Source organism: Festucalex cinctus, chromosome 8 (genome assembly GCF_051991245.1).
Source record: "Festucalex cinctus isolate MCC-2025b chromosome 8, RoL_Fcin_1.0, whole genome shotgun sequence".
Lineage (NCBI taxonomy): Eukaryota > Metazoa > Chordata > Actinopteri > Syngnathiformes > Syngnathidae > Festucalex > Festucalex cinctus.
In genome coordinates, this window is record NC_135418.1 from 27,068,214 (window position 1) to 27,093,285 (window position 25,072).

General features: G+C 40.6%; 3 protein-coding genes and 1 long non-coding RNA gene across 5 annotated transcripts; 3 read left to right on the plus strand and 1 right to left on the minus strand.

Moving 5' to 3' along the window:
* Positions 1 to 1,648: 1,648 nt before the first annotated feature.
* Positions 1,649 to 11,534, plus strand: cyp24a1 (cytochrome P450, family 24, subfamily A, polypeptide 1). 2 transcript variants are annotated; one of them, XM_077528411.1, is made up of 13 exons: positions 1,649 to 1,783; positions 2,888 to 3,173; positions 3,243 to 3,433; positions 3,570 to 3,663; positions 3,738 to 3,831; positions 3,958 to 4,049; positions 5,111 to 5,222; positions 6,902 to 7,047; positions 8,423 to 8,589; positions 8,764 to 8,842; positions 9,681 to 9,878; positions 10,975 to 11,086; positions 11,196 to 11,534. In XM_077528411.1, exons 2-12 carry the CDS (start codon positions 2,895 to 2,897, stop codon positions 11,083 to 11,085), a joined length of 1,563 nt encoding a protein of 520 aa, XP_077384537.1. In that variant the 5' UTR covers positions 1,649 to 1,783; positions 2,888 to 2,894; the 3' UTR covers position 11,086; positions 11,196 to 11,534. The 2 variants fall into 2 exon arrangements, with proteins under 2 accessions (XP_077384537.1, XP_077384535.1); XM_077528409.1 differs by having other exon boundaries at positions 1,708 to 1,889.
* Positions 7,890 to 23,022, minus strand: LOC144023220 (uncharacterized). Its single transcript, XR_013284503.1, has 3 exons — positions 22,969 to 23,022; positions 15,048 to 15,224; positions 7,890 to 11,263 (listed from the first exon to the last, which is right to left on the minus strand). It is a non-coding gene; the product is annotated as an uncharacterized LOC144023220 (long non-coding RNA).
* Positions 12,345 to 22,820, plus strand: nfatc2b (nuclear factor of activated T cells 2b). Its single transcript, XM_077528398.1, has 10 exons — positions 12,345 to 12,530; positions 12,876 to 13,683; positions 13,770 to 13,941; positions 15,051 to 15,253; positions 16,343 to 16,515; positions 16,730 to 16,870; positions 18,409 to 18,464; positions 18,564 to 18,696; positions 19,329 to 19,916; positions 21,887 to 22,820. Exons 1-10 carry the CDS (start codon positions 12,437 to 12,439, stop codon positions 21,949 to 21,951), a joined length of 2,433 nt encoding a protein of 810 aa, XP_077384524.1. The 5' UTR covers positions 12,345 to 12,436; the 3' UTR covers positions 21,952 to 22,820.
* Positions 23,023 to 23,025: 3 nt separating the features above from the next.
* On the plus strand, positions 23,026 to 25,020 carry manbal (mannosidase beta like). The gene is made up of 3 exons (XM_077528412.1): positions 23,026 to 23,188; positions 23,844 to 24,012; positions 24,719 to 25,020. Exons 2-3 carry the CDS (start codon positions 23,863 to 23,865, stop codon positions 24,827 to 24,829), a joined length of 261 nt encoding a protein of 86 aa, XP_077384538.1. The 5' UTR covers positions 23,026 to 23,188; positions 23,844 to 23,862; the 3' UTR covers positions 24,830 to 25,020.
* Positions 25,021 to 25,072: the final 52 nt, after the last annotated feature.

Sequence of the window (25,072 nt, forward strand, 5' to 3'; positions counted from 1 at the left end):
ACTCCTCCTGGGTGCCTTTCCTTACAGGGTACTTCTGTGCCCCGCCAAGTTTTTTTTAATTTTTTTTAGTTTTTTTTATACCTTTTATTGTACTATGGATGTCCAGCACTTTGAGTTGCATTTTGAATGTATGAAAGGTGCTATATAAATAAAGTTGATTGATTGATTGATTGATTGATTGATTGAATTAACACATGTAATATCTTTCAGCTGACACATCACACATTCAATCTGTTGATGTAGCGAAGAGGCTAAAATCGTTATTCACACTATTTATCATGTTTGCTCAATTGTTCTACATTGGTAAAAAGGATGTGGAAGGGTATTTGTTTCCTAGTGGTGAATCGGAGCTTTTACAATACAGGAAGTAGCCTACAGTACATGTGCTAATTGTGAAAAGATTTACATATAGCATTGCTAAAATAACAAAGCTAATGGTGACTTAAATTAAATAAAAACATAAAATTCGGGTACGTCCTTAATGCATGCTTTAGTTGTCATTCACAACACAGGTCCACGTGTGTACCACCAAAGGTTCCGCTCGGGAACATTTTGGTGGGGGCACGAGGGGGGTGTAATTGCACAATCCGAGCATCTGACAAAAACAGTTGGTGTTTTGATAAAAACAGGAACACACATTTACTGAGATAAAAGCCTCATTAGTCACTCATTGCGCTCAAGGTCAGCGCCAAGGCTATTGCGCAGTTTGTGTTTGCCTCCGCAGAACAGGCCGAGAAAACATGTTTTTTGATTCTGCGCGACTCGGGGGGCCCTCGCCGTGTGCCAGCTGTCCGTGACTTTGCCAGAGTTACATCGGGTTCAGGACAGGGAAGTTCTGGAGACGAGTTGCCTAACAGGCTACCGGGGCTCATTTTGCCCGCTTGGCTCATAAAGAGGAATAACAGAGCAAGCGTTTGCTTTTTACAATGTTCTGTCTTTATAACGTCTGTCTTTAAACCTTTTTCTTTCTTTCTTTCTTTTTTTTTTTTTTTACTGTTTGTAATGCACACAAAAGATGTTGGGGATAAATCACAAAGAAAATCAGTATATGAAGTCTTATGGTGACCAGAAATGTGTTGATAAGTACAATCCTACTTATCAAATGTGATATATTTCTATTTAAAAAAATTCAAAACATTTTCACAAATATTGGAGTAAAACCACTATTTTGCCATGAAGAAAGACTTTTTTTTTTTTCCAAACATCCGGAAAATGTTAATTTCCTGCTCATTTACATCACTAAATTCTTATGTGAACAAACTTTCTGTCAACTTTAACACTTAAAATGTGTGTACTAAAACCACTTTTGTAAGATGAATAAACTATTAATTTTTTTTTTTTCAAATAAATGTGTCATTGATACTTGATACCTTTGACTAATGTGCATTTGGTGTACAAAATATTGATACAGCAAACTATCATTTTCTACTGCAGCATATAGACGAGCTTTGAATGGCAGTATTTTTACTGGCAATCGCTCTAATTTAGTATTCTTTTGTGATGCATTGTCACCATTTTCTTCCAATGTATCATGTTGTATATTATATATAGTATATATTAGCTTTTTTAACCAAAAAACAGTTATTATGAATGTACTGCACCATTAAGTGTTTTTCAAGAAAAGCTCCATAGTAGTTATGTTTTTTGTTTTTTTTTTGTTTGTTTTTTTATTCTTTATGATACATTGAGTCCAGCAAAAGGCTTTGATCTTGGGCATCGTGGGAAATGAGGCTCCAGTCGGACAGTGTTGAGCTGCGGAGACATTTCTCCTACTGTTCTTTTGGTATGTATATTTATTTTCTACTTGTTTTGTTAGTAATTAAAGCAGCCTTAAAAAGCATGAAAGGACTCCAGTGGATTACATCCTGGATAAAGTACAGGAGCTGCACGTAAGTCCGGACTCATAGAATACTACACGAACAGCATAGGTTGGCTCTCAAAAAAAAAAAAACAGTAAAAATATATATTTAAAAATATGCAGATCGTTTAATCCACCGGGTACTGAACCACAAGTTTGCTATGTGGCATATGCATTGTATCACCACAATGTCAATAATATTGGTAATATAACGCATCTTGAGTTCCGCTATGTGAGAAGTGTGTGCATGAGACAATGTGTCATATTGTTTTCCATTGTATTACAGTAATGATACACTTTATCTTGTAGTGGGTGAGAGAGTTGCCTTTTTTTTGGGGGGGGGCATTCAAACTAGGACCGCCACTGGGTCACCAAGTTCTTCAACTAGTATGTTGTATTGTCTCACAAGTCAGAACAAAAAGCAAACTAGCAGAATATCAAGTATCGGCTATATTGAATAAATGTCCAAATGGCATTCCATAACTAATGTGTCCAAATCATTTTCAAATCTTCACAAAATCTTTTAAAATCCCCATTGAACAAACACAGGAAAAGCACTACGTTCTCCTCACAGGCGCAAATATTTGCCCCCGGTGCGTTACGAGTGCGTGTAGTACTAGTAACATGTATCCGTGCCAAAGTTTCGTTTCTCCCGGATGGGTGCACGCATGCGCGCGCATCGGTCCACGCGAACCGCGTCACCTCGACGGTGGCTCGTGTTGAGCCAAACAGGGGAGGAGTAGGGGGTGCGTGGGTGTCGCGGGGGTCGCTAGGGGGCACTTCCGTGGTCTATCTGAGGCCATACGATCCTCTCAACATAAATGAATGGTGGGCTCGGCGGCCACACCGTGGCGCACCGGCTCCTGATTGGCTCGCTGGCGGGCCGGAATAAACCCACTCGGCGTATATATGTGGCGGTGACACTTCCAGGAAAGCGAGCTAAGACTCTGAGAGGGGGGGAAATAAAAAAATAAAAATAAAAAATAAAGTATAAGGAAAGAAATAAAGCTGCGCGTTCCAACCCATCAGGAGGAGGATGAGGGCGCAGATCCAAAAAGTGCCGCAAATCGTGGAGCTGCTGAGGAAGAAGTCCGTCGGGCTGCAGCATTTCAAGCCCACATCGTCGGTGTGCGTCCTGGAGGAGAAGGATGCTGTGGAGGCAGCTGCGCGGTGCCCCCACGCCGCCGCCTCCTCCTCCTCCTTCTCGGGGGCGCACAACCTGGATGCCATTCCCGGACCCACCAACTGGCCTCTTGTCGGCAGCCTGGTGGAGCTCCTGTTTAAAGGAGGGCTCGCCAGACAACACGAAGCTCTGGTACGCTCCAATTCATGTTGTTTACGTTTCATTTGGTCTAACGTTTTTTGTTGTTTTTTCGCTCTCAAGGTGGATTACCATAAAAAGTTCGGCAAAATCTTCCGCATGAAGCTGGGCTCCTTCGAGTCGGTGCACATCGGCGCTCCCGGCCTGCTGGAGGCGCTCTACCGCAAGGAAGGCGCGCACCCGCAGAGGCTCGAGATCAAACCGTGGAAAGCCTACAGGGACCTGCGGGACGAGGCGTACGGGCTCCTCATCCTGTAAGTCGACCTCCACATGGGGGGGGGGGGGGGGGGGGGGGGAGTTTTCACTTTCGAATCTCGATCGTTCTGACTGACCTGGAGGGTGACCAACATTTTCTTTTTTCTTTTTCTTTTTTTTTTTTAAATAATTCAGTGAAGGAAAAGACTGGCAGAGGGTGAGGAGCGTCTTCCAGCAGAAGCTGATGAAGCCAACAGAGGTGGCGAAGCTGGACGGCAAAATCAACCAGGTAAGGCACCAATAGGAACATGCTGAAATGATTTTTTTTTTTTTTCCACTTTTAACTGGAAAACATTACAATAGGTGATGGCAGAATTTGTGAGCAGAATTGGAAAAATCAACATGGATGGCAAGATTGAAGACTTGAACTTCGAACTCAATAAATGGTCTTTTGAGAGTAAGTTTCATCTAAATGTTGATGATTACTATATGGCAGTACACTTTATACAAATGAGTGACTTGATTTACTTCTACTACAGCAAAATGGAACCTGAAAATAAATGTCATTGTTGTCTCATTTAAGCCATTTGTCTGATACTCTACGACAAGCGTTTTGGTCTGTTGCAAGAAAAGGTCGACGAGGAGGCCATGAAATTCATCACTGCCATCAAAACGGTGAGCGCAGCGCACTCTTGAATTTGCCAAAACCAAATGCATGTTCTCACCCATTTGTCTTGAATTTATAAAAATGGAAGTGCAGTTTGTGGTTTAAATGCACAAACTAAAAGTATTAGACAAGCACAAGGTTCATACCAAAATCACTTTTATTTTTGTAAAAAAAAAAAAAAAAAAAAAGCTCTTTAATCGTAAATGATCGTTTATGAATTTTCTGAATGTGGACAAAAAAAATTGAAGAGCACATCATTTTGAAGATGAAATTTAAGCCATTTACTTGCATCCTGAACCCCCCCAAAAAAGTGCTTTAGTCCGTTTGAAATTGCACATTCTTGATCTAAATTAAAATTGAAAGCGTCCACATTAAAGTTTTTCATGACTCGCATGGTGACTTTATTAAGCTTAACAAGCACTAAATATATGCACGATATGCGGCATTAATGTATGCATTGTTTTGATGATCACTATAGAGCGAACTTCAACCGTGCTTTAGTTTCCTCCAAAAACCAAAACCAAAATAAAACTGCTGTTATTCTCTTGAATTTCTGAGCAGATTAATGTAGTGTTCAAAATGGCAAAAGCTCAACTAAATTGAAATCACCCGCATTAAAGCACTTTCTGATTTTCCATCTTTATGACAAGTCGTCTTCCAAATGTGTTTCATCGGACTATAAAGGTGACTCAGTGAAGGCCTGTAGGTGGCAGTATTGTCCATCGTCTATAATACAGCGACCATATTGCGGCTTTTATTGACACTTTAACACAAGAACGTGACGTCTACACGAATGTGTGATGATTGATCTGCGGGTTCGTTGGGTTCACCCAAGCCGAGGTCAGCTGAACTGCCGCCAGTGAAGCCGGTTACTGGGGCAAACCAATAATCGATGTACTATCACAAAAAGGTGGAAAAGGGGGAGATATGGAAGAGGTGGGGGTGGGTGGGGGAGGGGGGGGGTCGTTAGCAGGGTGTTTGGGGGCGATAGTATTGACAAAACAAAACAAAACAGAGTGATCAGCAAAGGTGATGATTGGATTAACAAGAGCGGATTTCCGTTTCACAGATGATGAGCACCTTTGGCATGATGATGGTGACGCCCGTGGAGCTCCACAAGAGCCTCAACACCAAAACATGGCAGGATCACACGGCTGCTTGGGATCGCATCTTCAGTACGGGTACGCCTCTTTCACGCGGAGACGCCGCAAAAATCGCTCATGGAAGGCGTTTTTTTTGGTTTGGTTTTGCCACAGTTCCACAATCAACTCGTTTTTTGAAATGGGACTGAATTTATATCTACCACAAGATGGCAGCAAATCCTTTGAAGTGGAGAAGGTCATAAAACATCAACGGCAGGCTTCTTGAATGTACACAATAGTGAACTCACCATAAATAATTGGCTGTATTCAGAAATTAAAATTTTTAAACCACTTTCACGAGGCTCATCAATATTAGCTTGCATACTAGGCTAAATATCATGCTAGCATAAATTGACATGGCGCCATAAAGGCAATCAAATGAGCGCACCAGCAGTATTTAACTCATTCACTCTCCGCCATTTTGACTGAAGCAACCCCCTTTGCTCCCGACTGTTTTACTGGATTTTGACTGATTTTGAAAGGCCCACAGAATATTGTGTTCTATTGCTATAAAAAAAAAACAAGGAACCTACCAAAAGAAAGATTAAAGTCTCTTCTTTTGTCAGGAAAAAAGTACATTTCTATCTGTTTCCATTTTGCAGCAATTAGCCTTAGAATATAGCTAAGTTTCATCATTATTCACAAATCTATTTAGAATCGTGAGTAATTGAGCTTTTTTTCAACATTTGGTTGATCTCCTTTGCTCTGCTGCCACCTTCTGGCCATTTGTGTAATAACTACCATTTCTTCAACCGTTCTTTGCAGTTGAGAGGCTGCATCAAAGCCTTCAGTATGCTCTATCATAAAAACAAAACAAAACAAAAACATTGAAAAACGTATAAATACGTCTTTGGGACAATTAAAACATTTAAAATAAAACGTGTTTATACGTTTTTGGGAGCAAATGAGCTTTAATTACACATTTGTTAAGATTATAAACAACTGTTACAACATACCAAAGTGGAAAATGTGTAGGTTGACTTTGTATCAGTTTGAAAGCTTTTACAGACATCCCGACTCTGTTACTGCCCCCAAAAGTGGAAAATTTCCCGCCTGTCTTTTATCCGGTGCAATTTTTACATTGAAATGAAAAAATGCCAGCTTTTACAGCATAAAAGTGTCAAAGTGTCTATAAAATATTGAATACTACTACTGAATATTCCGGGTCAACATAATCGATCCTCCCACTCCATATGGGTGCCTCTCAACAAAGAAGATGAAAACATAGCAGCATTTCCAGGCAGTGTACGTCACTTGGTCAAAGTTTAGCGTCAGTCAGATGACAAGCGAAGCGCGTATGAACTGGATGCTCACTTTTTGTGCGCGCGTGTGCGTGTGTGTGTACTTACGTGAACGACAGCCAGGGTTGTAGTAAACTGCGTGACCCACGAGAGCACAAACTTGCCAAATATTTGTCGTAACAGCAGCAATGAGGTCGACAGGGACGCAGAAAAAAAAAAGTTCAGTTATGACATAGCATCGAGAAAGTAGATTTAAAACAACAACAACAACAAAAAGCACACAGCAGAGAAAAGTTGAGTTATGGCGTGTATCTATTTTCTCAATATAATGCCTGGAATAGCGTAAATAAATGTCCTGGCCACTATACTTGCATTAAAATACTAGTACGAGAATCCATCCTTAATGACACTATTCCAATTATTTTTTGCATAATTCTTATTTTGACCATTTAGCAAGATCCCGTTTTCTCTCCTCAGCCAAAGTTTACATCAACAAGAAGTTGAAGCAGAATGCACCCGGAGGACCGGACGACTTAATCGGCGACATCCTGCACCACAGCGACCTGTCCAAGAAGGAGCTGTACGCCGCCATCGCTGAGCTGCAGATCGGCGGCGTGGAAACGGTGAGACGCATTTTCACAACACAGATGAAAAAGAAGAGGAGGCGTGCTTTGAATACAGCAGACTTTTGAGAGTGGAGATTGTAATGAATCGATATAAAGTGTTCCATCCAAATAATTTCATTACAAAATTTGAGGGAGCAATTTTCCATATGGAGTAATATTGCAACAACCACTATGATCACCAGCGCAAGGTCACCTATCAATATTAGCAAAGTCCATAGCACATGCTATCGCTAGTTAGAACGTATTGTAGCTTGCTGGTGCACATTTAATGCACTTTATTGGAAAAAAAAAATGTCAAAAAACAAACTTGTTAACTGAGGGTTAGCCAGTTAAGAGCACTCATTTTCTGACACCCATGTCACTCACCAAGCAAGCCATACACATTCAAAGTCACAGACAATACAATAACAACTTGACCACAAGCAGATAAGAAAACGTGTGCTTAAAGGGATACTTGACTCACTGAACAATTTTCAGCAGTGAAAAGTTAATATTTTGTCCAGAATTATTTTTTCATGTACAATTAAAACCTTTAAAAAGTATTTTTTCCTACTTGCTGTCGACTGATGATGACATCACCTGTGCTGAGGAAGGAGGTAACAACCAATCATGGCTCACCTATTTTCTGGGTTTGATGAGTGCACCAAGCCATGATTGGTCGAAACCTACTTCCTCAGCACAGGTGATGTCATCATCAGTCGACAGCAAGTAGAAAAAATACTTTTTAACGGTATTAATTGCACATGAAAAAGAATGCAGTTACCACATTAATTATAGACAAAATATTAACTTGTTACTGCTGAAAATAGATCATTGAGTCAAATATCACTTTAATAAAAAATAAATTAAAAAAATCTTTTTTGGTATACTGTTTCTTTTTTTAAAAAAAAAATTAAATAAAAATCCGCGAGAAGTGCCACAAAAATTTACATTACCTTCACTGTATAAAAAAAAAATAAAAATTCTACCATACAGAAGGAATTTTCCACAAGAAGCGCCACAAAAAAAGAAACAAAAAAAAACAAAACTTAATCTCAGAAATAGAGAAAGCGCAATATAACAGGGTAATAATGTACTAGTGTACTTTACAGTAGTAGCAAAACATTGCTGTAGAACAGCTTCACCTTTGGCCTATTTTCCTCTCCTGTAAAAAAAAACAAACAAAAATGGCAGAGGGTTGTGTCATCTCAGCTCCAAAACAAACATGTGCTACAGTTACAGTGCCTCAAATGCGCCCATATGAGGACAAATGTAACTTTTGAGGAACCTGAAACATCTTTCTGATCCTTTCAGGACCCCGCAGCGGAATGCCCGTCGTAAAGGGGTCTGCCTCACTCTCTTTTTCTCCTTTTCTCCTCCATTTTTGTCTCAGACTGCCAACAGCATGCTGTGGGCTATCTTCAACCTGTCGCGTAACCCCGCCGCCCAGACGGAACTGCTGAGCGAGATCACAAGCGTGGTGCCCGCCGACCAGCAGCCGTGCGGGGAACACCTCAAGAGCATGCCCTACCTCAAAGCCTGCCTCAAAGAGTCCATGAGGTACAATGACGCATACAAACACACAGGAAATACCAGGGGAATGTATGAACTATTGGACCATCACTGTATGGAAAAAAATGACTGTGTTTATCTTAGACATGCTACATTAGACGTTCATGAGGCCCAATTCCCATGCATTGTTTTTTTTTTTTTTTTTCTTTCTCCATTGTACAGGTTATCACCGTCTGTTCCGTTCACGAGCAGGACCCTGGACAAAGACACTGTGTTGGGAGATTATGCCATTCCCAAAGGAGTAAGTGGATTAGACGCCATACACCTGACAGAGCAGCGATTCTATTCCAGAACTATTAGGCAAATAGGGAGTCATGCTGAGAATGTAAAATAAACAATTCTTTCAATATTTTTTTTTTTCACATTCAGAACTTCATAAAAACAGAAATGAATGACAAAGATGGTTTTTAAGCAACAAAGCCCACTCGTTTCTATCCATCTCAGGGCGGCCATTTTGTCACTTGCTGTCAACTGAAAGATGACATCACAGCTTCTCAGTGTCACGGTACTGACCAAACACAGCTCAGCTTGTAAATGTCACATGACCAAACCCAGAAAACATGTTAAGACGTGATTGGTGAGCCCTGAGCAAGCGTCAAGTCACTTTTAGTCGACAGCAAGTGGCAGTGCAGGGCAAAATGGCCGCCCTCTGAGATGGCTAAAAACAAGTGGATTAGTTTAAGGCAAGTTGTAATTGAAAACATCATAAATAACGCTGTTTCTAAGTACTGTCTCAAATGTCGTCCAATTTCGATACTGTCAAAGTACACGATTGTATGCGGAGAAACGTTTCTTGGGAGTAGTAATATGGCGGCCTTGTGGCTTGGCCTATCGGCTATCCGGTAATATACAGTATACAGATCAGCGGTTTTCTCCCACCATTCTGTCTTTCTCCCATGTTCAAAGCAATTCATGTCAGGCCAGTTTGAAGGACTCTAAATTGTCCGAGAGGTGTGAATGTGAGCGTGAATGGTCGTTTATCTATATCCATCTGTGAAAGAATGATTATCTATAAAACGACAGACTCTTTAGCTCTTGTTTTGGATCTTCGTCCCTAACGCTCCGTCTCGCCCCTTCAGACGGTTCTGATGATCAGCAGCCACGCCATTAGCGCTGACGAGGAGTACTTCGACGACGCCAAGCGATTCAAGCCCGAGCGCTGGCTGCGCAAGAACAGCGCCATCAACCCCTTCGCCCACGTCCCCTTCGGCATCGGCAAGCGGATGTGCATCGGCAGGCGGCTGGCCGAGCTGCAGCTGCAGCTGGCCCTGTGCTGGGTGAGCCGCTCGCATCATTCCCGTCCCATCAAAAAGCAGACCCAAGCGGTGCCCATACCGAAGCGAGGCTTTAGGGATGTAACGATAACGGCACTATTGTGATTATCGCGATATTAAAACTGCCACAATATATATCGTCGTCATCATGTCACAATATTAAAAGCAGTGCGTCTCTTAAAAAAAAAAAAAAAAAAGTAAAGTTGATTTCCATTTGTACAGTTCTAGCACCCTCTGGTGGCTAGTTTTTTTTAGTACAGTTTAATTTTCACAAGGCATGATTTGGCCCTTCTATGTTTAAAATCCACGTTAATGTTCAGATGAAAGGCACGTAATATGCTTGTGAACCGAGTTAATATGTTTAGCAAATAAGTGCCTCAATATTAAGTGTTATTCGAGATTTAGGTTGTTTATATCCGTTGTTGTTATGTACAAAAGCACAATATTGTATGTTTTTTTTTTTTTACTATGACAATAACAATATTATGACATTTTTTGTGTTGCCAACATCCCCACAATATCATAATAATCATCATATCGTGACTTTTGTATCGTGATGTTTGGATATCGTGACATCACTAGTAGTAACCCAGCCACTGTGCCGTGAGATCATCGGAAAATTAATCTAATTTACATGAAGTGGTCCTAACATTACACTATTATTTACTACAAATAATAATAATAAAAAAATGTTCATCTACCATATCGATGCCAACGGTGTGAGTAAAGTGAGACAAAAAATCATTTCAAGCAAAGCACTCTTTGTCTACTATTATTTGGCGGAAGGAAGCTTCTTCCTTCCCCACGTTTCAACATAGCTGCTTGGCACGAAGATGCCACCAGATGGCGCCAATGTAACATTTCTATATTAGAGAACAAAAACAGCAAACCTCATCTTGCCGATCTTAGTTTGGCTCATTTCAGAGCACAATATTAGGAACTTGAGGTTTGACATTTTTTTTTCAAATGACTTCCCTTTACAAACAAACGACAATGTAAAATGTCTTACAACACCAAAGTCAACCTAACTGCTCAGGACAACTTGTTTTTTTTGGCGTCCACGGACATATTCACTGACTCGTCGTCTGTTTCCCGTCAGCTGGTCCGAGATTACGAGATTGTGGCGACGGACGAGGAGCCGCTGGACGTGATCCACTCGGGATTGTTGATTCCCAACAGAGAGCTACCGGTGGCTTTCGTCAAGAGATGAGGTGAGAAAATAACAGCTCACGTTGGAATTCCCTGAAACCAATTACTACTTTCCTATCGAATCAGATTTGATCGTGATTGTATATTACGTACCTCTTATTCCTCTTCCAGGTTCTGTTGCATTCTTCCAACGGAAAGATGGGACCCCTGCTGGCCCACCGACTCCCTTTATTGCTGCTCTGTAAATAGGAAGATATACAATTGCTACACGTGTAATCACCATAAATACCTCAAACTTATTTAAAAGTATTACTCAAGACTGTTGATGGCTAAAATCGCAGCAGTTACTGTGTACAAATTGAGTGTAGGCAGCTGTCTTTAAATCTTATGTTCTGTATTTAAATGTTAAACTATATGTTTTGCCCATGTTTATTTGTTCTATTAAATGTATATTGTTTTACGTACTGGAGACATTTTATTCGTGGAAATAAAATACATGAATAAATGCAACTAAGCGTTCTTGTGATTTTCAAACTGACATTTTATCAAGTATTTACAATATTATGAATAGATTTGGATGTATTAAATGGCCGCAAAGGAAGAGGATGTGCTTGACTTATGAGAGATGTGCACTGAGATAAGCACATAAACGTGAAATATTCTGCATGTTTTGGTCATTATGATGGAAAATTATCTTTGTAACTCCACCCACATGACGCATATCAGCCAATCAACTGGCTTATAAGGGTATCTGCAAGTAGGGCAATAGTGGTTGGATGTGTGAGGCAAGTGAAAACTGTGTCGAATAAATCTGAATGGAGTTTTACTTTTTGAATTGAACCACTGAAAAGAGCTTTTCTACGTTCATCTGAATTACAGCGCATGTAATAGCTACATTATGATCATATATGATTATGCCGTGTGCTTGACCATGCGACAAAACTTAGATATCAGAGATGATTGGACATTTTTTGAATTATTCACCTTAATTGGGGTTAAACGTGTCAAGTGAGTCCATCCACGTGAAATTCAGAATACAGGACTGCAGACGAAAGTGAAACGTGGGGAGAAATTGAGCAACGTTGCCCTCTAGTGGTCGAATGGTTAACCTTTTAATTAAAAAAATAAAATAAAAATAAAAAAGTAAGCGTCCGCTCGGTTTAAGTGCTAATTCAATTTAAACAACCTAAGTAAATAACTAATTCTATCAATGAAATGTGCAAATCAAAATACTAAAATTAAAAGTACACGCACGCGCACACGCGCACGCACGCACGCACGCACGAAGCAGTAACAGGAAGTTCAGTGCTTGAACACCTCAACACATATCTCACATCGTCGGCTCTTGTCGTTGACAACTTCATTATTAATAGGAAATAACAATATCATCAGACATTGATCAGAGTGCGGAGATGGCGACTGACATCAGTCAGGAAGAATTGGACTTTTCGGACTTGTTTCTCTACAATCCACCCGGTGAGGATTTTTGTGCTGGCTATATCCCAGGTGAGCATCCATCCAATGCCGTACAGTACTGAATACCAAAGTGCAGATAAATATGGCAGCTACAATGAATATTTATTAGCTTGTGTGTAGATGTGTTTTATATTATGGTGTGTGTATATCTTTAAGATTAGGGAAGAAACTAATTCACCTACTTAACCCCAAATTTGCATAATATAGAGTAATTAACATCTGAATCAATTTGTGTCAATTGCCCACCTCTGGCCGCAACACACCACACAGACATCGGATAATCTTAGATGACCCAATTGACCCCGCTTATGACGTCCAGAACTGCATTTTACTACAAAGTTGTTCAATTGTAAAATCTGCGTGTCGTATTGACAGATGACGCCGAGCAGCCCACCCTACTGGAGGTCTACCCTCACACTGCGCTCATTAAGGACGCCTCCTCGAACAGCCCAGCTGAAGAAAGCTCATCGGAGTTGACCTTTGACCCCGTGATCCTTGCAACAACACAATTAGGCATCATCCGGGCTCCCAGCCCCAGGATTGAGATCACTCCGTCGGGGGACTCTCTAACCCCGCAGGGTTTACAGCACAGCCCCGCCTCCAACGCCCTTACGGCCTACCGGGAGTGCGCCAGCCCCGCTAGTAGCAACTCCTCCACGGGCTGGCCGCTGGACGGATTCTCCCCGTCAGCCTCGCCGTGCATCTCCCCTTCCAACAGGGGCGCACGTGCCAGCGACTGGTCCGCCGTTGACCTTTGCCCCTTCCTCCAGGGTATCCAAACGTCTTCCTCTCTGGCGACCAGCTTCCCCGATGAGCTCTTCCTCCTGGCTCAGCACCAAGCCCCGCCCTCACCGCTCGTCAACCGGCGCTGCCGCTCCGTGTCGCCGCAAGGCAAGCGCGCCCACGACCAGGCGCTCCCTTGCCCGGGGGTCACTCCCGTCAAACAGCGCTCCCGGAGCCCGAGCCCGATCCCCGACCTGCTCGCCTCCTACCCGCAGCAGTCCCGCGCTCAGACCAGCAGCATCATCGGATCTCAAGATGCGCTCCAAGGTGCAAATGTGTCAAACCGAAGGCCAGGTTGCATGTACAGGGAGGGTCACGAACCGGAGAGGGTCGGACCCGGAGGCTTCTGTGTCCTCCCGACGTCATGGCCTCCTCATCCGGTCCACTTGGGAGGATTTGGGTGTGTTTTTTTTTTTTTTTCCCGATCTCACTTTTTCAAAGAATGTCAAGAATCTCCTCTCTTATCGCTCCTCTTTCTCCTTAAAGAGGTCGTTCCTTGGCGCCTCTACCCTCTCTCGATTGGCCGCTGCCCAGTCAGTCGAGTCCGTACGAGCTGGTGATGAAGTCGCAGCCAAGGTCGCACCACCGGGCTCACTACGAGACCGAGGGCAGCCGCGGACCTGTCAAGACGGCAAATGGTGGCCACCCCGAAGTCCAGGTATGTGTTTGGATACATACAACATCTTTGGGAGGTTTTAATGTTTGGACATCGAGCAACAAGTAAAGGGGTGAAAAAAAAGTCACTCTCACTTCTTGTCTCTGCCATCCGTTGATTCGGAATAAGCAGAAGCGAGATTGTGCGCGCAAAATAGCATTTCCTGCAAGACACGATCTCGAACAGACATACAAATTCAAATTAATGCATAGTCCCCCATGATCGTGATTTGGCTTGATGAAGTCGACCGTAAACACGCAAGCAGGTATGTTCACATCAAATGCAAATATGGCCTAATTAATCATCTTGATTGGCTGGCCTGGCAAAGGAATTAATGAGCTGTTAAAGGGATACTTGACTCATTGAGCCATTTTCAGCAGTAAAAAGTTAATACTATGTCTATAATTAATGTGGTAACTTCATTATTTTTCATGTACAATTTAATACCTTTATGACTGATGATGACATCACCTGTGCTGAGGAAGTAAGGAGCAACCAATCATGGCTCAGTTTACTGACCAAAACCAGAAAACAGATGAGCCATGATTGGCCTACTTCCTCGGCACAGATGATGTCATCATCAGTCGATAGTAAGTAGAAAAATTACTTACTGCTGAAAATTGTTCAATGATTCAAGTATCCCTTTAATGTTGTTGTCCTGTCTTAATGCAAAAAATAAAAAAATACAAAAAAAATAGTCTTGTCAAAGTTCTACGTTGTTGGGAGTAAATTAGTAAAAAAAAAAAAAGGGGGGGGGGGGGTGAGCGTGTGCAGTGGATCAAAAAATGTAGAAGATTTTCTCATAGCAAATAAATAATAATAATAAATTTACAATAATAATAAATAAATAAATAATAATAAACTTCGCGGGTAAATAAATATTGATAAAAGCCTTTTTAATTAAGCGATTAATCGTGATTAATCAAAATTGTACGATGCGATTAATCTGATTAAAAAATGTCATCGTTTGATAGCTAAAAAAAAAAAAATGCACTTGTGAAAAATCCTCCCCACAGGGAATGCTTTACTGGTACGAAGATGTTTTTCAGTTACGCAAAAAAAACAAAAAATTGTCAGTGAGCTACTTTTACTGTTTTCGCGGCACCCACCAGCTCCACGGTTATCGAGGCACGGCTCCACTGGGCCTGCAGGTCTTCATCGGGACGGCCGACGAGCGGCTGCTGAAACCGCACGCCTTCTACCAGGCCCACCGCATCACCGGGAAGACTGTGACCACGCCCAGCGTGGAGAGGATGATCAACGGGACCAAAGTGTTAGAAATCCCTCTGCAGGCAAACAACAACATGAGAGTGGTGTGAGTAGCCTGCGTTTAAAAACACTTCACAGATATATTAACACTTGCTGAAGTTATTTGGCTTTCTGAACGTCTCTAAGGGTGTTCAAACCGGAATGATTGTGGCTTCACAAAATAACGCACATTTTAATGTTGCTGCTGAAAGAAATATGCACTACTTCCTGTGTGCCAGCATGGTTTTCCATGAAAGACATACAGGCCTACAAGCGTTTACAACCACAACAATAAATGCGTTGGCAACATTTGTTTTGCTTTTGTGTTTTTTTTTTTTTTTCTGTTTTTACGAATATCTCTACTGCCAAAAAAAATATTCTGAAAAACAGGAAAAATATTCTGAAAAACAAGGAAAAATTACTCAGAAAAACAGACAAAAAATATTCGGAAAAAAAAGAGCACCAGCTTCTTTTTCTCGGAGTAGTTTTTACCTCCAACGTACCTGTACCAACGTATGACTTACTGGCTCAGTTAAGATAAGGCACACACGGTATTGGTAATGTTTGATACTTTTTACAGTATACTGTCATTCTAATACAAGCGAGGTATATAATTTTATGGAGCATGTCAGTATACATACATGTCAATCGATCGGTATGATTTTAGTAAGCTGACTGTTAAGTTTCTACGAAAGCGTATTACAGTGTCCGCCATTAGCGAGTCTGCAACAAGTCAGAGTTCAGAGGTAAAAAAAATACTAATAAAAAATACTGAATATTTTTTAGGTTTTTTTTTTTTTTATATATTTCTTTCCGTCATTTTTTCCTACTGTTTTTCAGATTTTTTCTTGCACTTCGGAATTATTATTTTTTTTTATGACAGAAAAAAATATTCAGTAAAACAGAAAAAAAATATTCAGAAAAACAGAAAATTTAAAACAAATACAGTACAAAAAAAACAAATAAAAAAAACAATACAAACAATACAAAAAAAAAAAAAAGCTCAGCAAATTCTTTTTATATTTTATACCAGGTCAGAGTACACTCCAATTCATAAACAATTCAGTTTCCTTAAGCTTTCAACCAATTTTGCTCTTTTAGTTTCAACCGTTGACAGAAACCTGTGTAACTGGCGGTCTTTTGTCATGTTTCCCAGGATCGACTGCGTGGGAATTCTGAAGCGGAGAAACGCTGACATCGAGCTGCGGAATGGCGAGACTGACGTCGGACGCAAAAACACTCGCGTACGCTTGGTGTTTCGCGTTCACATACCGCAACCTGAAGGCCCCCTGGTGTCTCTTCAAGTGGCCTCCCATCCCATTGAATGCTGTAAGGATGTCGCAAAAGATGAGTCATCATTGCATTCGGGTTGACCTATTTGATAATTTCACGATATTCAAATTCAACATTCCTCAGATTGTTGTATTTTCTATCCTCAAAGTGGATTCTGCTCTTGTTTAAAAAACAAACAAAAAAAAACAAAACACCACTCCCAAAAAAGGCATGTTGTAATGGAAACATTGAGCCTATTGTGTTTGTTCAGCCCAGCATTCAGCTCAGGAGATCCCTTTGGTCAAGATGCAGAACCTGGACCGATGCTCGGTACTTGGGGGGCAACAAATGCTCCTGACTGGCCACAACTTCACATATGATTCGAGAGTGATGTTCTCAGAGAAGACACAAGGTCAGACTTCAATGAGAAACAGAACCGTGATGTTAGGTCTTACCCGAGACAGTCTCAGTGTAACCGACTGTCCTGGTTTTCAGCCTCAGGTTCTGGTGGATTCAGCCAGCCTCATTGTTGTATTGTTTTGTCTCACTTTTACGCAGGTTACCGGTGTCACTTTAAAAAAAATAATAATAATTTAACTGTTAAATCGCAAGCAGTCAGGTTTTCGTCATACCAGAACTAGAACTCCTTTCTGCTTCTCTGTCTAAGCATCATGGGAAATGTAGTCCTGCTAGTATTTTTGCTGTGTTCACTGGTCAGACCCAACCCAAGCTGAGCTTTTCTGGTAGCAAATTTCCAATGTTACAATGCGGGACCAGCGCGAGATGAACGACTCAGCCAGCTTCCAATTTATTTTTAGCCATTGAACCCCCCCCCCCCCAAAAAAAAAGCATTTAGCATTAGCTAAAGTAAAAACACAACCAGACTGACTAGCAATTCAATTTGCTATATAAATAGTTCCTGGTGAGAATTTTTTGAATATCCATCCATCCATCCATCCATCCATTTTCTTGACCATTTTTCCTCACAAGGGTTGCGGGGGTGCTGGAGCCTATCCCAGCCAATTTTGGGCAGTAGGCGGGGTACACTCTGAACTGGTTGCCAGCCAATTGCAGGGCACACACAGAAGAACAACCATCCACACACACAAGCACACCTAGGGACAATTCGGAACACCCAATTAACCTGCCATGCATGTCTTTGGAATGTGGGAGGAGACCGGAGTACCCGGAGAAGACCCACGCAGGCACAGGGAGAACATGCAAACTCCACCCAGGAAGGCCCGAGCCTGGACTCGATCTTGCGTCCTCAGTACTGGGAGGCGGACGTGCTAAGCACTCATTCACCGTGCCGCCCATTTTTTTTTAATATATAATAATACAAATTATAATATATTGATTTTTATTTTGAAAATCTGGTCACCCTATCTAAATCACTATAAGTAACCATTTAAAAATAGAAAGTACCTTGCAATATTTACTGAGCACAAACACCGGAAATGTGTCTAACCATCAAACCAGACATCTTCTCAAAGGGACCCAGTAAGCCTCTGAAGCAAATGACCGCATTAATTTTTGATTTTCTTCGGTGGTGCATCTAAAGAAGAAATAGTGTACCACATTTCCCTCCAAAATCTACATTTTCAAAGTGGAGGTAACAACATCTTGACTTGAACATCATCTTCCTACGCCCAGGCTCGAATCGCAGGGAATGTTTATATACTCAAAATAAAATTTTAAAAAGTCAGAATTTTCAATAAAGCTCTTGTACTGGATACCATCAAACAGTACACAACTGTATACTTTGACACGGAAATTTCTTATCCGGAACAGCTTCATGGTTGCATGGCTTTTCAGTCAACAGGATGTGGTAAGAAAAGCTAAACTTGGATGAGTAATCAAGTGTTGAACAATCCTCAACAACAAACAGAAAGCAAATTTCACTCTTTAATTAAATCCATTTGCATGCTGTCTGTTCTTCACTACTTTCAGACGGCCAACAAATCTGGGAGGTGGAGGCAAATACGGACCGAGAAAAAAGCCAATGTGTGAGTTTGCTTGCAGTCGCACAACAGTCGCCTTCCGGACTTGCAAATGTACATCAGTCTTCCATATCGCGACCGCTTGTCACTCACCGTCCCTTCCAGAATATGTTGATGGTCGAGGTCCCTCCATATCGAGACCGCACCATATGCCACACAGCCAAAGTCAACTTCTATGTCATCAATGGGAAGAAGAAGCGCAGTGAGCCTCAGCACTTCATCTACACCCCTATAATAGGTATTTATCTCATTGCTCAATCTGGGATGTAACAATATCCAAAGATCACGATAAATATCACAATATGAACCTGATACAATCATTATTACAATATTGTGGGTAAAAAAAAAAAAAAAGTCCCATTGAAAATGAATGGTGAAAAGTTGATATTAAATGTTAAATTGTGCAAATACTGTAAGTAATGTGGAATCAGACAATATATACCCCGGGAGGCGTGAATTTTTGAAGCTAGTTGACATTTTTACAGTGTAAATTGGAAGTATTATGTGGGAGTTGTATTATGCGGCAAAAAAGTGTGGAGAATAAAAATCACAATAACCTATGTAGGAATGCTTCAGCATTCCACAAAAACTACCTCAGTGGCCAAAACATCCCTAATTAAAATTAGACTGCCCCATTGAAGTAACCACCAGAGGGTGCTAGGACTTCACAAATGGAACACAACTTTGACTTTTAATATTGTGACAGGGCGACAACGATATTGTCGCCATTTTAATTCATGCGATATCGTTACATCCCCTGTACTCTATGTAATGGAGTCAAATGCAATATATCAAGTCGCTAATCTGAAGCATCACTTCCGTCTCCCAACATTTTAGCATCTTTTCCTTTTTTTTTTTTTTGTGCCCCAGCCATTAAAACAGAACCTCTGGATGAGTGGCAAGGGAATTTGTGTGATTACTCCAACACTCAGCCTCGGTCTGACACACAAGTGAAGTCGCACTTCCGTCGGTTGGAGAAGGAGAGCATTCTTCCACCGGTCAGTGTGCTTGCATCAGATCCGTGGGATTACCAACCAGCCTTTTACCAGTCAAGAAGAACATTCGATCTCATCGACAAGCCAGATCTTTACCACCCTACAAGCCAGCTTTATTATCAAAACTATGCTACAACCATCCACGGTAGCATCCTCAAAGCATCAGTCCCCGCCAACGTCCACCGACGTCAGGTTTCCGATGTCAAAACGGCAACAGACAAACCGAGTCAAGGCCCTGAGGTGATGATACAAACATTCCAGGCCTACTCATCTTCGAGACATCAAAGTTCCGCGCAAGTTGTGCCGTCTTTAGGGAAGTCGCCGCCTTCCAGATTTGTCCAAAGCGACGTTTGCGGGAGGCCTTTAACCCAGACGGGCTCAAACGGAGCCGACCACCAAGCTCGCACTCGGGAGACGGTTACAGTAAAACAAGAGGACGTCAGCTGTGACTACCTGGAGGACGGTGAGTACGTCTGTCTTGCACAAACTGGCTTATTATCGTTTGGGAATTCTCATTTTAGTTAGTTTTTAATTCATTCTGGGGTTGTTGTTTTTTTTAAGTTAGTTTTAATTAGCTTTCGGTGTGGTTCTGTTAGTTTTTATTAATTTTTGTTTAAAACATGCTTACTTTTAGTTAGTTTCAGTATTAGTTTGTTTATTATTATTATTTTATGTGTATTACTTGTGAGTTAAATGAAAAAGCAGGCGAGGCGAGCCATTGGAGTCAAATGTCAAGCACGTAAAATTGTCGCCTAAGAGTGACATCATCTGAAGGTGCTTTTCTATTGGCTGCTGCCAGATGACGTCACTTCTGAGAGACACACTTTCAAACGTTCTTAATCCGGTAAATATCCAAATGAATCTCATTTTTTCCAAAGACTCAAACGAAGGACATTTTCGCTACAGTTGTTAGTTTGAGTTAATTTTGTAAACATAAAATGTAGTTTCAGTTAGTTTTCGTTTTTTTTTTTAAGCATTTTTTGTTTTTATTTCATGAACAAAACATGTTTTTTGAGTTTTACTTTATTTATTAACTAAGATAACCTTGTGCACAAAGCATATTTTCAGAAAAGAACACGATGAAATAATCTACAATGCAATTACAGTCGAACAATCACCGAAAGTTTAGATCTCAAGAATGTGCCTGAAGGTATGTATGATATGATACAATGAATGTTTAAATTGTGTAAATATAAAGAACATAATTTGTGTTATGAAATATTCCACATTTACAGTACTTAGGTCTTACGTCATCTGAGTGGTTCCAATTGACAAAGACCACAGTGACAAATTACGCTTTAGAAAAGTCATCTAAAGATAACTACAAAGCCTGAGGCATCTGATTTTTGCAATCTAGCCTGCAAAAACGCAAGCAGGCGCATTGCAACTTGCAAATCCTGAGTTGTGGTTTTCTTGATGAGGCATTTTCTGTTGCCTTTCCTGTCTTGTTGTTACTCTCGCTTTTACTCATTCTTTCACTTGTGAACAGACACTTGCGGAGGTGTCATGAACGCCGTCTTCCTCAAATCGTGAACGCAAACAACGGCATTACAAAAACATTGCAAGTCCTGCAGACTGACCTAGTTGTCTGCGGACCAAAAATATTCGTTATCTTCCCTGTGGGCACAGTAAAAGGGAAGTAGATATGCAAATAAGAACAGACAAACCAGTGTCAAACAACGCTGCAGTGTGTCTATTTAATGTTTTGTGCAGACTGGCTCAGTGGTACAAAGTCTAATAACGTCCAACGCCGTTATTATTATTTTATGTTGAACTTCTGTTCTTGAATCCTTTAAGAATGTACTTTTAACAACAAACGAAATGTGGTAAAGAAATAAAACATTGACACCTGGTGGACACTAAAATAACTGCAAATATTCTAATTCATCCTTTTCTTTTAGTGGATATGCCTTGTAACGATGAACAGTGTAGAAAATGCGTTTGAAACGTAGATTTAAAGTGGCAGTCAACCTTAAACATTTCTTGACAATAATATGTTATACGTGACCTCACTCATCTAAACATGACATTCTGATTAATATTGCATTTGTGGAAGAAGAGTTATGAAGCAAAAATCCAGACATTTTTATCCATCTCAGGGGGCGGCCATTTTGTCACTTGCTGTCAATGTTTCTCGGGGCTCAGGCAACGACCAATCACAGCTCACCTGTTTGCTGAAGCTGCACTGTGATTGATTGATTGATACCTGAGCAACATTGACGTCATCTTCAGTCGACAGCAAGTGGCAAAATGGCCGCGCCCTGAGATGGATAAAAACGGCGAGATTTTGCTGCGTAACTCATATTCCACTAACGCAATATTAACCAGAATACCATATTTAGACCAGTGGGGCTGCATATAAGATACAATTCCACCACCAAAAATGGATTGACTTCGAATTTAAATGCTAAACTTGCTCAATCCTGTTTGCAGTGAATGACATCATTCGAAGAGACCTGCGAGACCATCACAGTGACGCTGGAGGCTTGCTGCATTAAAGACTCTAAAGACAACAACAACTCAGGATCACGACATAATCGGGGAAATAAGCTCATCACCTACATCGTCAACTTTTGCATTGAATTCTTTATGTTGTCGTCAGTGATTTTTTAAGTCAAGCTTTTTCAAGTAGTACCTTTCATGTGGTTGTGATTATGTGTGTGTGTGTGTGTGTATTATGTATAAAAGGAGTAGTATAAAAGAAGTAGCATTGTCAAATCTGAGGCCAAGGTCCTCAGTCAGATAAAGGGTCGGGTTCCCTATCCAGGTCCAGGATTATGACAAATACATCAAATGACAAATGTCATAACGGATGGAGATGACATCTAGTTACAATTGTGCAACTTTTGAGCACAACTGGAAATGTATAAAGGCTGAATGTCGCTTCATGACGCAAAAAATGCTCTGAATTGTCACCAAAATTCACATGCAAATAAATCTCTACTCATGTCAACTTGGAGGGATACTTGACTCATTGAGCCATTTTTAGCAGTAAAAAGTTAGTTTTGTCCAGAATAAATTTGATACCTTCCTTATTTTTCATGTACAATTAATACCTTTAAAAAAAAAAAATGTTCCACTTCCTGTAGACTGAAGATGAGATCACCTGTGCTGAGGAAATCAGTAACAGCCAATCATGTCTCACCTGTTTCCTGGGTTTGGTCAGCAAACTGAGCCATGATTATTCAAATTAGTTTTTAAAGCTATGTATTGTTCATGAAAAATAATAGTTATTAATTATAAACAAAATATATTATGTTGAAAATGGTTCAATTAGTTAAGTATCTCATTCAACTTGTGAAAATAAAACAATTGTCACAGTATTTTGGATCGCGACAGGATTGCCTCACATGCATCACCGGCCAAACTGGCTTGTAAAATGTTATCAACATCCGCCAAAATTAATTTTAACTCCCCTTTTTAGCGGGTTGGTTGATATTAATTTAGAACCCAGGTTGTAGGATTTGTTAAATGTGCGTTATTATTCAACAAAGCATGAAATAAACAATACTCACAGCCCACCGTTAGAGGACGACATTTGCAAACTCAGCGACAACCACGCAGTCTGCTAACTCGGAACAGGAAATACGAAAACGTCACTTCCTGTAAAAGGATTTGTTTTACTTTCATCTGTGGGTCAGCTTTTCTCAAAATTGCTACTTGTTCTACGAGTTTTATATCTCCAAAGTGTGCATCCGCGATCTATTTGGAATAAAGAACGATATTCCAGTTCTGGTAAGTAAGTTTTAATTTGTGTTTGTGTCGCATCGTGCCTTGGAAACGCAGCATCTTGGTGTTTTGCTGCGTTCAGGAGACAGTTAGCGGCGTCGTAAACGAGCAATAACCTTTAAGCTGAATGTACATTTTGCCATTAGTGTGTATTTTGAGCTTATATTGTGCGGTAATTAGCTCAGAAATGTAGTCCGACTGTTTTTGTTTAACACCACTCAATTGTGCCACTTCAGTCATCGCATCCAGCGTCTGTTGTGTCTTAAACCAATTTTTATCCTTAATAAGTCAAGTTATCTTCATAGTGCTTTAAAACAGCCGTCGCTGTCACAAAGCGCTTTAGATAAGCACATAGAATAAACACAACATGAATCATTAACAGTAATTCAATCACAACAACAACAAAAAATACATTTTTTCCCCCATTCCTATACGCTTTGATCAGAGACGTGATCGCGTCACGCATGACGCCACATACGTCTGCTACAAGCCAAGTTTGCTACAAGCTAGGTAGTAATATTTTACAAACATGACAAAAACTAAACATGACTGACTCCTGCACACACACACACACGTGTAACTAACTTACATGCATTTTTAGTAGAGTCCTGTTAATTTTCCAGTCTGTGAGAGACCCAAAAGTTGTTCCTGTGTTCCTCAGGTTCGGGAAGGCAGCAAACATGTCTGCAGAAATGGACCTGTCTCCCCCACAAGTTCCTGAACCAACTTTTTTCGAGAGTCTCCTGCGCTATGGCCTCTTTCTTGGAGCCATCTTCCAGCTTATCTGCATCCTGGCAATCATTGTGCCCGCCTCCAAAGGGCACGAAAAGGTAAGAACCTGTGTTATAGCAACATTGATTTCTTTATGATGGATCATCACTATTCTTTCAATAGTGCTTCCACTAAATATTGGTGTTTATCCTAAGCTGATTTTACTTCTATCAGTCATTACAGTTAACTCTTTCCCATATGTGTACGTAATGTTTTATATCGTCTTTTTTTAAAGGGCAGAATGCAATGTATTGTTTTAGTTCTATTTTTAGACTACATCAGCAGATAAACTGATTTCTGCCTGCTGTCTTTGGCTGGTGGAACAATGAACGACTGCGCTGATTCAACACAAAATGAAGCAATTACAGCAGAGTCTCCAAAATTGAACATAATCTGATCTTGGATGCCCGTCATTGGGAATTAAGTAATTTGAATGAATTGGTTCTACAGTTAAGCTGGAACAAAACCACAAACTATTTTTTTGTAATACAGTACAGTGATACAGTGACTTACAAATGGCCAAACTTACACGTTTTTCAAGGTACAAGATGTCGCTCAAAAGTTTTTTTTTTTTTTTTTTTTTTTTTTTGCTGTGGAACAGATTCCAAGCATGTCCATTCATTTCAAATGATTTGAGATTTGTGTTTTTAGTTACAAGCATACTTACGGAAAAAGTAACTGGCAAGTCGAAATAAACTTGTTGTTTCTTATGAAATCCTGTTTTATTTCTGTTTTTTTTGTAACATATTTCCTCTGTGTGCGTAGGAGGAGTCTGAGTCCACCAACGGCAAGACAGCAGATCCTGCGAAGAAAGCCAAAGGAGCGGTGCCCCTAATGAGACCAAAATCCAAGAAGGAGAGCAAAAAGAAGCGATAGCTGAGCGTTGTGGCAGAATTTTGTGTCTCTTGGTTTACTCACTAATGCTCTTCAAAGCCACTACAAGAAGATGAAACACTGCAGTTACCCGTATTGACATTCCGTTTCATCTGTATTTAACCACAATATTTCAGTATTTTTTTTATGACTGCAATTCATTTTTTTTAAAATAAACCAGGCGATTAAATGCAGAGTCAATCCTAGTATTTTTTTTTAAATTATGAAATTGCCCACTTTACTGCA